Source organism: Pan paniscus, chromosome 11 (assembly GCF_029289425.2).
Source record: "Pan paniscus chromosome 11, NHGRI_mPanPan1-v2.0_pri, whole genome shotgun sequence".
Taxonomy (NCBI): domain Eukaryota; kingdom Metazoa; phylum Chordata; class Mammalia; order Primates; family Hominidae; genus Pan; species Pan paniscus.
The window spans coordinates 25,320,127-25,332,429 of NC_073260.2; the positions used below are offsets into that span (position 1 = coordinate 25,320,127).

The 12,303-nt window shown below is 48.5% G+C and overlaps 1 protein-coding gene across 33 annotated transcripts in view; it reads right to left on the reverse strand.

The window, feature by feature from the left end:
• Nucleotides 1-1,222: 1,222 nt before the first annotated feature.
• Nucleotides 1,223-12,303, reverse strand: part of ZNF618 (zinc finger protein 618) — a 180,543-nt gene continuing 169,462 nt past the window's right edge. For all 33 annotated transcript variants that reach the window (XM_055117734.2, XM_057298670.2, XM_055117732.2 and 30 more), the window contains 2 exons: nucleotides 9,800-9,901; nucleotides 1,223-9,143 (listed from right to left, as the gene is read on the reverse strand). In XM_055117734.2, coding sequence (XP_054973709.1) covers nucleotides 7,627-9,143; nucleotides 9,800-9,901 — 1,619 coding nt within the window. In that variant the 3' untranslated portion in view covers nucleotides 1,223-7,626. The remainder of the gene's footprint in view (nucleotides 9,144-9,799; nucleotides 9,902-12,303) is intronic.

A 12,303-nucleotide genomic window follows, 5' to 3' on the forward strand; every position in this document is an offset into this window, starting at 1 on the left:
ATCTTTCCCCCCCTCCTTTTGAAAGCATTTTTTTTCAATCCAGAGGCTGCTCCTTCAGCTGTGAGGGCTCCCGGGCCATGCCCTGGCCTTATTTGACTGCAGTGTTCAAGAGTGTGGAGGAGGATTCCTTCGGCCACAGCAGGACTCCTGACTTCATTGTAGGCTACACAGAAACTCCTCTATTAAACTTCAATCGTCGGCTCAGAACATCCACACAGTTCTCTTAGCATGAAACTCCTAAGGCAGGATGGTTTTGAGGGCAGGGCTGATGCTCCAATGGGCTCTTCGTGCTGTTACACGTGCGGTTTGATGGAATTTTTCCAGGTGATCAAGTAACACATCCTCTACTTTGAAGCAGAGTTGCCCACACCTGGTAAAGATGGTGTCAAGCCAGGGCCTGGGGTGTCTGTCACTCACTCACCTTGATGGCAGGATGGCGGCTTCACCTCTTAAGGGGCTGTTCTAACAGTGGGCCTGCTAGGAGGAGTGGTCACCCCCTGCTGCTCAGGCCCCAGCTTGCCTGCTGGTCTCTCTTCTCCCTTGACTGGCCTTTGGTTTGCTTCTATTCCAGAAGAGCATTGGTGTCTGCACATCTGAACGGCATCAGGCTTGGTGAGCCCACCAGGGCTGGCCTCTAGCAGCTCATGGTGGAGGGCGCTGATTTCTAATTTGTTCAGAGTCCCTCATGCCATCAGGAATTTGGCAAAAGCCATGGACACTCTTCCCCAGCACACAGACGATACATACAACAGTTATAACACACACACACCATTTAGGGGGCCAAAGCCGCTAGGTAAAGGGGCACAGGAGCCTCGCGATGACCGCAGGGCAGGGCCAACCTGCACATACGCCTGAGGCATTAGACCTGGAGGATGGAGACTAAATCCATCCCTTCCTCCATGGGACAATGCTCCACAAGCCCAGGAGGGTCACATCTTCCTCGACCATGTCCCTCCCTCATTTATCAAACACTGGCTGAGCCAGGTCTGGTGCAAGAGATGAGCTGCGAGCTCACAGGTAAGTCACTGATACCACCATCACCACAGTTAAGTCAACGATGCCAGCATCACACAGTGTCCCGCTGGGATGGATGTGTGCTGTCACCCCAGGTGCCCTGTCTCTGGCCCATCTCCACTCACCTGGGCCCTGCAGGTGCTCTGCTCCTAACTGGACAGTATGGCCCATCCTCAAACCCAAGAAAAAAAACACCATACGCTGCATCTTCCTAAAGGTTGTTTTATTGTAAAACCATAAATACAACACTGACATGAAATCATTTAAGCAACTGATCCTCTCTAACCGTTAAAAGGTATCTTTTTGCCTTGGCATCAACCAACTGGGAAATAGTGCTGCAAGAATTCGGGGGGCAGGGGAGGTACTGAATCCCGGGCTGGGGCTTTTGGCGACTTAAAGAACCGAGTGGAACCTTCCTCTTCTCCCTGGGAATGTTCCACTTTTGGACAAGAACAGACAGGTAAAAACAGCAACATTAAACAGCTCAGTTTTAAATTTTATTACTTTGTAAAAATCTTTTTTTCTGTTCCTTTCCTCCATTTGACATCAGTAAATGTTTTGAACATCATGAAACTGATTTGGCTGTAAATGGAGAAACGGCACCAAAACAAAGTGAAACAAAAACCCAAAGGACAAACAGAAAACCCTAAATAAACCCTCAAGTTTGGTCTCGGGGGTTTACATATCACAAGAACCGTCAACTCAACCCCCATGCAATGTGACTCCCTGGAGAGCTGTTGGATCCACACCGATACAGGAGACCGCACACAACATCTTTTGTTAATTAACACAGCAAGTGTGACACTAGGTAACTTTTTTTTTTTTAAATACAGTACATGGTATACAGGGTCCCCAAGATGGCCCTGCCTAAACCCCTCATGAAGACTTGAGCCAAGCACCGGCTGTTTATAAAAATATTGTGTTGCTACAAAAGTATAAATTAATGCTACCGGTATTAAGAAATATTAAACACATAAAACTTATAAGGATTAAGAAAAATATTCATTAATACCTGTAGAAAACTCTGGCCTAAAAAAGATATTTTTTGTGTGTTTTTTTTTTGTAAATTTTTTTTGTATTTTTTTTTTTAAGATGACTTGAGTTTCTTGCACTCAAAGAGAGAGACACAGTCAGATGTGTCTATGGTATTGCCTAGAACGTCTTAACTACTGAGAAAGGATGCGAGGGTGCACGCACGTGGTTACTGAGTGGGGGGTGGGGAGGAGGGCACCAAGGCTTTCTCAAGATTTACCTGATGTGAACAAATCACTGGCGTGAAGTTGTGGGGAAAAGAAAAAGGTAGGATCAGAAAACAACTGAAAATAATTTACGCTTCTTAAAAAATATCTCTGCTTCGGGTGGTTGTACAAAATGATTTCCTGATGCTTGGGATCTGAATGGCCCTGGACGAGCTGCCTGGGCCAGCCCCGCCGTGCGGCCCTCGCTCTCTCTTGGCTGGCGAGGTCCAGCCCCGGGTCAGTCCACGAGCTCGTTTCACCGTGTAGGATGCCGCCCACCCTGGCTGGGCAGGAGGGAAGGTCCTAGGCGGAGACCGGCTGGCACCTGGGTTATGGGAGGAGCCCCTCCTTCCGGCTGGTCTCAGACCTCATCATCTGTGCCAACCTGGAATTCAGGAAGCGCCACAGGAATCCCAGGCCCCTGAGGTTGCGGACAAGGCTGGGCTGTGCCCCTTTAAGGAATTTTGGTTTGAAGAGTCAAGGTGCCCCATGGGACGCACGGTTGGGCAGGGCCCTCGTGGGTCGTGATGCTAACACCCAAATGCAAACCTAGCAAATCCTTCTCTGTACAAGAATTGACTTTTTAAAGCGACACCCGTGGTGGGTGGGCGGGGGGGGGAAGGGGCGGGGCATGAATATGTCAAACAGTGACCTGACAATCTTCACCCTCATTAAAGTGGGAGTGGGCGCCTCTTCCACAGAAACCACTGGGCTCCTTTGGTGAAAGCCAGGGCTCCCCCGACCACAATCCTCAAACCCAAATGAGAGAGGAAGAAAAGCAACTACTACAACAAAATCCCCCAGAAAACCCTGAAAAGGCAAAACCAGGAGGGGAACGTTAAGAGGGAAAACACTGTATCATTGGTTCACCATAACTGGCCTAGCAAACATTAGCCACAGTGAAAGGGAGGGGCTTCCTCCTTCCCAGTTCTTCCACTGGCCCAGCTGGACACGGGGGCTGGAGCAGGGCTGGCGGGGACAGGAGCTCCCACCTACTACTGGCTCCACGGGATAGCTGGACCTTACTTAGTCTCTTGTTCTGTCTAAATCATCGGCCTTGTTAGGAGCCCTCCTTAAGATGCATCCCAGAGATAGAGGCATTGCCGCTGTTGCCAAGGCGAGGGCAAAGCTATGAACTTCGGGCGGCTCACTGGGACACCTCCTCTTCCAGCATATCCATGGTGATGACAAGATGAGGGGAGTGTCCCCAATGGAGCCATCTCACAGCCTGCTCCAGCCACATCCCATCTTCATTTCAAACCTTCCCGATGACCCTGTGGCCCCCAGAGAGCATGTGATATATTCCTAACATCTCTCCAGAAGCCCACTCTTCAAGGAGTCCAGCTCAAGTCCAGGGGAAGCAGGTGGCCTTGCTCAAATATAGGGGACTCCTAAAGGCAGAGGTTCAGCTTCAGTGGAAACACGCCTTGTAGATTTTTTCTCTGGTGTTTCTTTAAAAGTGCAGGAGATAAAGGGTCAAACTGAAAGAGATGTCTCTTCCCAGCCTACACACCTGGTGGCTTCCTTGAATCCTGGAGACTCACAGCTTCTCATCTGTGTCACTGCACTGCTCTCCTGTCCTTGTCAGGAAACCCTGGTACCCTTTTTCCAGCCAAAAACCAATCCTCAGATGTCAAGTGTGAAGCTGCCAAGCAGGATGGTGGCAAAGCTTCCTCACTGGTGATGCGGCAGGTGGCCTCTGTGCGGCGAACCTCCAGAGATGAAGTGCAGGCAGTTTTGCTCAGGTGGCATGTGTTTTGTTTCCTGGTTACTAAATGCCATTAGAGGGAGGCCTGGCTGGCTGAGCCAGGAATCGGGAAGTGGAGAACTGTGCCAGAACAAAGGCATCCACCCGTGGCCCGGATGGTACCAATGCTCTTGGTGGACCTGAGATTCCTTGGGCTATTCCACTCCGAGGGACAACCCTCAACGCTGCAGTTCTTGGCTTGGGCTTTGTTGGTGAAGCAAACTGACCTCAGATGAGGGAGAAAAACTTGCCAGGTGGAGGTGTGTTCTCTTCACCTCCCCTTTTGGGTCCATGTATGTCAAAACAAAGGCCATTTCTGTCATGGGGACCACATGGCTCAAGATGAGTAGTCTCCACATCAGCAGGCCACCACCTTAGGCTGCTGAGAATATGGTAGAAACGGCCCAAATTCCTGGTCCCAGATCCCCCAAAGGCTTGTGATGGAAAGACCTACAGTGGACCCAGAACTGGGAGGCAGACGACAAAATCCTTCCAGATGTGAAGGTCAGGCTGGACACCAGGAGATGAACTGGAAGAGCCTGTCTCAATCCTTTGGCTGAACTAGAATTTGGTGAGGTGGATATTGTTGGAGATAAAGGGGCCAGTGGCTGGACCTGTGAGATCTTTGGGTTTTATTAAGCTGTTAGTTGCAGCAGGATTTGCACTCTGAGAACAGCCTGTCTGAGAAGAGGGCACCTTGGTACAGCCTTTCCTGTTGGTGACACCAGTTTCCGGAGGGAACCAGAGGTTGCAAGAAACAATCATCTGCTATCTTGTTATCTAACTGGACAAGGCAGCCCCAGAGGACAGCTTTCTGAGTACCCAGTGGCATTCACATCAAACCTGCAGAGGCAAGCCAACCCCTAAGTATTGAATTGAGGTGGAAAAGAAGTGAAAGGGAGGTAACAACCTAAGATCAAATCTCTTCCTGGAGGACAGACATCCCATGCTTCAAAGAGGAGAATGCTGAGTGCTCTAAATGCACATCTGGGCTTAGTCTGATGGCTTTCCAAGAAAGTGAAATGCCTATTTTCTAATCAACTGGCCCAATAATGGGGCATCACCAGCACAACTTTGCTCCAAGTAGAGGGAGGATGGGCTCCCAGGCTCTGCTCTCACCTACCACACAAAGTAGGCAGCTCCTATCCTTGTGTGGGTCAAAGTGCCAGTCACTGTCCCTTCCCCAGCAGTCAAGCAACGCTAGAGGGACCTTTTGCTGTAGGCATCTGTCAATCATCAGTGATGCTGAGGCCACCTTCCAGAACGCCTCCAAAGGCCCAACTGACATCAGAAAGTCTGCTGATGTTTCTTCCCATATTCCCTAGGAAGTGACATGAGGTTCCCGTCTGGATTTCTCCCTGTTCCTGCTCCAGTGTGGATGGCGGCTCTTCTCTGATAAGTGGGCTCAGTCCCCCAGTTGGAAATGTTGTGGAGGTAATACCTAGAACTTCTCCAGGAGAGGAAATGGCATGGTAGTTCCTGAGACCACAGTTTGCTGGAGCAAATGTGGAAATGGCCCACTTTGATCCATTTCAGTGTGTCCAAGTTTCAAGGGGAGAGCTGGGTGAGTTCTCATGAGGCAAAGTGTGCAGGCTTGGCCCCCAAACACTATGTTCCAGGTCCATGATCCTAAGCCTTCATGAGGTTTGCAATCAACTTTACTCCCTGCTCCTGTCATGGACCCAGGGGGAGAGGGCTGTGGTACAGTGCTTTTTGTAGTCGAGGTATCTCACAGTTGAGTAATGCTTTATTATTGGGAAGGGGTGGAGTTGACTTAGCCAACCCCAGGATGACAGAAGGTGCCTTTGCAAACAGCCTCCCGCCATGATGGCCATTCTCAGCTTGAAGCCTTAGTGTAACCACCCCATCCCACGGCTAAGGGTCGCCAGGGGAGTGAGACCACCAGCACTTCATTCACTGAGAGGTGTGGTGGGGGTGGAGTGCTGATTTGTGACAGAACCACCTCTTGTGAAGGGAATGGGGTGTCACCCTTGGCATCTGAACTGTGTGTGTAGAACCTAATTTGCTCACAGCTGGGGGAACAGGAGAGAAAAGCCTGAAGACATCTTTCACAGCATCGAGTCGAACATGGCCGAACACCACCCCACCCTCGGAACATCAACTGTTGGGGCCACAAGGCACCATGCTCACTGCCGTCCTGGAAGTCGGAGGTGTGAGTGAGGACCCCGAGGGCTGTGGGCAGCAGAGCTCCTGGAAGCCTCAGGGTCCTGGGAAGTGAGGAGAGGCTGTGGCAGGTCTGAGGTGTGGTGGATGTGACTATGGGCTGACTTCGGAGTCGCTGTGGACTGCCAGGGTTGGGGAGGGGGTGAGTAGTGTGATGCACACTGGGTACCACGCACAGTGGACCAGGAGGGCAGCTCTGGCGCTTACATTCAGAACTCCCAAACCACTGCTTCCCCTACGGCCACCAAACCCCGCAGCTGTGGAACCCGTGAATCCTCCCCAACGCCTGGTCTCCAAATAGCACAGCCAAGAACCTGGTCTTGGCCGTTCGAATATGTGAAAACTGAACTGTACAGGGAAGGCCAAGAAAGACTGTAGGATACTGAGTACACCACAGAGATGAGCTAGTTTACAGTGTGACTTGAGGAACAAAAGGGGCAAGTAAAAAAACAAAACTCCAAAACATAAGTTATAGACATTCAGTGCCTCCTAGCAGAGTCTAAATCAAATCTGAAGAAACAAAATGAACCCCCAAACAAGGTAAAAATTGCTAAAATGTTAGGGAGAGAAATTATTAGGGAGTGGAGACAGTATCTATACTTCTCTGAAAAATGTCTTTTTCTCCTCTCTTATATTAAAAAGCAAAATGTCAGCTTTATACTTTAAGTCTCCTTTCCTGATTTGGGGAGATAGATAGGAGTGTTTCTAAGGCGGCTGCCCCGGGACACCCAAGGGGTATCTCAAAGGCAGCAGCTCAATGCCCTGAAGGTGAACAAGAAACAAAGTCCAGTGCAGAAACCGTCCATCTGATGCAGTGTGGAGAGTCCACAGCAGAGCAGCCGAGTGTGTGTGTGGGGGTGCACAATGGGATCAGGAGGGTAGGAGGGCTGGAAGAGGGTCAAGGAGGGAAAAGGAGGACCGGGGTGAAGGACAGAGAGCGTCAAGTCACTTCAGATCTCAGCTGCCTGAACATTTCACAACATCAGCTTTCTGCCAATCTGCACACCTGAAAGCGGAGTCTTCTAAAGCCCCCTTACTGAGAAAAGGAGGTGAAACATCTCCCTCTTTCCCAATCGCTCAGCTTTCCTGACACGCCCAGTTCAATGCACACCCGTCCAAGCACAGGCGTGTGTACATGCACCAGGGTCGTGTGTGTGTGTGTGCGTGTCTGTGCAAAGTTTCTCTGGCCATGGAGATGAGCACAGAGACCCCCCACACCCCCACAACCACAGCACATGTGTTCAGACACGTGCACACACATGTGGCTGTGTACATACACGCACACACACACATATAAAAAAAAGCACTTAAGTTTCCAGGGGGCATTTATAATGAGGTCCACAGTGTTTAGAACTTAAATTCCTTTTCTTTGTGACAGTGTTATGTGGTTTTTTTCTAATGTTATCTTCTCTTTTTCTTTTTTTTTTCCCCCGAAGTCAAGTCTTAAAGCATGTTGGATTTCAGAAACATGAGTTTATTCATATCTTCTGGACTGAGCAGCCGCCTCCGTTTGATTAGAAGCGCTTGTTCACACATATTTACACACCCGCTTCTAGCGCCCACGGCCGGAACCGCCAGGAGCCAGAAGGCGAGCTTGGCGAGTTTTGTGTGCTTTTGGGTAACGCACGACCAGTACTGGAAGAGATCAGGGGTAGCCTGGAAGAGGGGCTCCTGCAGGTAATCGTACACTTCATTTTTGCCCAGCCGATCATCTTCCTGAGCTGCGGGGTTCTCGCCAGCAGCAGAGCGGGGCTTCTTGGCAGCGGGCTCGAAGTCGGCCTCCTCGGCCCAGGACTCCTTCACCTCGTTGATGAGCTCGCAGACCTTGCCGATGATCTCCTCGTGCTGGTAGGGTGGCACAGGCCGCAGCTTCTGCTGCGGGTCCAGGATCATGGCCACCTTGTGGGCCGGGTGCACCTTGAAGTTCTCCTTGAGCGCCTCCAGGAAGAGGTGGCAGAGCTTGCTGACAGTGCCTGCGTCGTTGGCCTTGGCCGTGAACAGCTTCTCCAGCCTGACATAGGTGGGCAGCACCAGCTGCAGGGTGGGCTGGCTCTCGTTGCTCAGCTCAATGACTGCCTGCTTCACCGGCGTCAGGATGGCCGCCAGATTGCTGAGCAGGTGCTTGTTGAGGCTCTGGATGAGGTTCATCTTCTTGGCCCGGCTGTAGAACTCGCAGATCTGCTCATAGCGCTCATGCACCAGCAACAGTGAGTCCGTCACCGAGTTCCAGCAGGGCGGTGGAGACGTCTCCTCCAGCGACCCGAAGGTCTCCTTGGCCAGGCCCGTGGAGCCCGCCAGGTCCTCGCACACGTTGAGCAGCTCGATGACCTCGTGCATGCTGCGGGCCTGCAGTGTCCGCTTGCTCAGCACGCTCTGCACCACCGAGTTCAAGGCACAGGCTGAGCAGCGAAGGCACATGCCGGCCTTGGAGAAGGCGGACGTGCTCACCCGGCAATCCGTCACGTACACTGTCCTGATCTCCGACATCACAAACTCCGACAGCACGTTCTGCACCCAGTGGTGCACAAGGTCGCCGCTGTCGCGAATGTCCGCACCCTTCACACCAAGCACATAGCTCTTGATGTGGTTGCCCTCGGCCTGGTAGGCTGTGAGGATGTAGCAGGAGTCAGGGCCAACACTCTGGGAGTGGCAGGTGACACCGATGCCTAGGCAGGCATTGCTGCCCAAGGCACAGGTCACTTTCACCTTCACCTGGTTGTACATGCGTGGCAGGTGCTTCAGCGCCAGCGTGTTGAAGTTGCCCAGGATTTCAGTGACCGAGAAGGCCCCATAGCGGGCACCACTGTCTACTAAGGTCTGGGCCAACTTCAGGAACTCCTTCCCGCTGACCACGCTCAGTGCACCCAGGTCGGCACACATGACCCTCAACAGCCGCTCTGCGATGTTCTGCCGCTCCTTTTCGGGGATCATGCTGTTGGGTGTTAAACCACTGGTAGTGGCTGGCAGAGGACACAAAGATAGATGGGATTAATTCTGGCATTCAAGGCTGCTTGGAGTGGCAGTAGCCTAACACTCTAAACATCTAGTATTGGGAATGGCAAATATATTTCCTCTTGCACACACATGGGTGGTGCTGGCTGCCTTTAATATATGACGGTCTCACAGGGATAAAGTTCTATGATTGATTAGTAAGGCCTGCCATGAGCATGGGAATAGAATGTAGTGGTATGTATGCAACATAATTGCGGTCTATGTCATTCCCCTAGATCTTTGAAGCCAACTAGTCTAATTTCTTCCTCAATATAGGAATCTCCTCTAATATGGGAATCTTCAGGAAATAAGATACATGGGATCATCATGTCAGGAAAGAGCAACCAGCAGAAATTGTGGAGAGGTGGGTTCTAGTTCTGATTCTGCCACAAATTGGTGCTTTCTGACCACAAAAAAAGTCACCTCCTCTCCCTGGGCCTCCTTCTGCCCATCCCCTGAGTTAAGAACTCCTGCAAATAAGGTCTTAGGTGTAAAAGTGCTTTGGAAACTATCATGCATCATCTTACAACATCACAGGAAGCACAAATGGTGGGAATGGGGGGCAGAGAGGAACAACTGGAGCATAAGGGGACCCTCAGGTCCAGCCCTGCTTGGGGAGACCTACTGTTATTGGCACTGTTCCTCTGGGCCTGAGGTTTCCACTTCTCTTCTACAACAGCAGGTGGTGATCGGGACTGGTTAGAGGCAATGTTGTTTTCATTGTCAGCTGTGGGCACAAAGGGGACAGTGTGTTACCTGGAAGGGTAAGAGGCCTGTTGAGGAACGAGATGAGAACTAGCGTGTGGTGGGTAACAGCAGAATGTGGCCACTGGGACTCAGGCCTGGGTTAAAATCCTGGCTCCTCCTTAGACAACTATCTATGCTTGCAAAGCCTCATTTTCATCATTTGGAAAACCTAAGGTAATCATATGGACATTACACTATTGCTGGTAAGACTAACAAGAGCGAATCCAGGAAGAGCTGAGCACAGTGTGTGGTATGGAGCAAACTCTCTGGAAATGGGAAGCAAGGGATCCCAAGCCTGGCTGGGAACCCCACACCTACTCCCTGCACACAACCACAGAGTTCTAGCTGATATGGAGGGAAGGGAGTACCAGCTACATCCCACAAGTGGCCAAAAACTCCTCATACTCTCTCACTTCCACAAAGTTTGCATTTTTTAAGTATATTTACTAGAAATTTTATGAAATGAACAAAACAAAACCAAAGCCATGTGTGACACAAAGTACCAAATTATCAAACCCCTCACTGTAAGACATGGAAACTGAAGCTCAGATATAAGAAAAGATTTGCCCAAGATCACAGAGAAAACAGCAGCAGGGCTGGACATAATCCCAGGTTCCCAGTTCCTGGATGTGTCCTCCACATACTTCTCTAGTTTTTTGTTAATTGCACATATGCAGTTGTATCCAGTTATAAGTAATTGGTATATGCCTATTCTCCTGGATGCATGGTTACTCCTTGACATGTTTATGGGATCATTTCTAAATAGGAAATGGTCTGAGTCACATTCTTGTCACTACCCATGGCCACATGCACTTCTATCATATACGATATACCACAGCTTGCTTAACCACACTCCCAAGTCCTAGGTTTCTGGCTCTGCTGTTTTCAGTATTACTGTTCTGCTATGAACCTGGCTGCCTAATTGTGATCCTGTGATGTAATAATCCAGCAACACAGATAAAGGATTCCATACCATGACCAAGTGGGATTTACTCCAGGAATATAGTTGATTAAACATACACAAATAAATGTAATACACCATGCTAATGGAGTAAAGGACAAAAATCACATGGTCATCTCAATAGATGCGGAAAAAGCATTTGACAAAATCTAACACCTTTTTCATGATAAAAACACTCAATAAACTAGGAATCGAAGGGAAGTTTTCCAACCTAATAAAGAGCATCTACCAGAACCCCCACAGCTAACATCATGCTTAATGATGAAACACTGAAAGCTTTCTCCCTAAGATCAGGAACAAGGTAAGAACGTTCACTCTCACTCTCATTTTTTCTATTCAACATGTAGAGTCATGTTGGACATATATTCTGAGAAATGTGTTGTCAGGAGATTTTGTCATTGTGCAAACATCATAAAGTGTACTTACACAAACCTAGATGGTATATCCTATTATACACCTAGGCTATACGGTATAGCCTACTGCTTCTAGGCTACAAACCTGTACAGTGTGTTACTGTACTGAGTAGTTCAGGCAACTGTACCACAATGGTAAATATTTGTGTATCTGAACATAAAAAAGGTATAGTAAAGATAGGATATTATAGTTTTATGGGACCACTGTCATATATGCAGTCCATCATGTACATCATGTGGTGCATGACTGTATTAGAAGTTCTAGCTAGGACAATTAGGTAAAAAAAGAAAAACATCCAGATTGGAATGGAAGAAGTAAAATGATCTCTAACTGCAGATGACATGATTATGTATATAGAAAATCTTATGGAATCCACATACATACAAAACAATTAGAAGTAATAAATTCAGCAAGGGTGCAGGATACAAGATCAATATATAAAACAAAATGGCATTTTTCCATACTAGTGATAAACATTCCAAAAGTTAAGAAAACAATTCCATTTATAATAGCTTTGAAAATAATTACTTACGATTAAATTTTAAAGTGTAAGAATTAAACACTGAAAACTAAAAACACTGTTGAAAGAACTCAAATAAGACCTAAGTAAATGAAAAGATATTCCATGTTCATGGACTGGAAGACTTACTGTTAAAATATTAAGTCTTTCAGTCCATGAACATGGAATGTCCCAACTCGTCTAGATTAAACACAATCCTTATCAAAATCCATATTGTTGTTGTTTTTCTGCAAAAACTGACAAGCTGATCCTGAAATTCATATGGAAATGCAAGAGATACAGAATAGCCAAAACAATTTAGAAAAAGGACAAAGTTGGAGGAATATACTTCCTGATTTCCAAACTACTACAAAGCTATACTAATTAAGACAGTATAATACTGGCACAGGACGGACATATAGATCAATGGAATACAACTGGAAATATAGAAATAAGCACCTACATTTATGGTCAACTGAGTTTTGACAAGGTTATCAGGACAATTCAA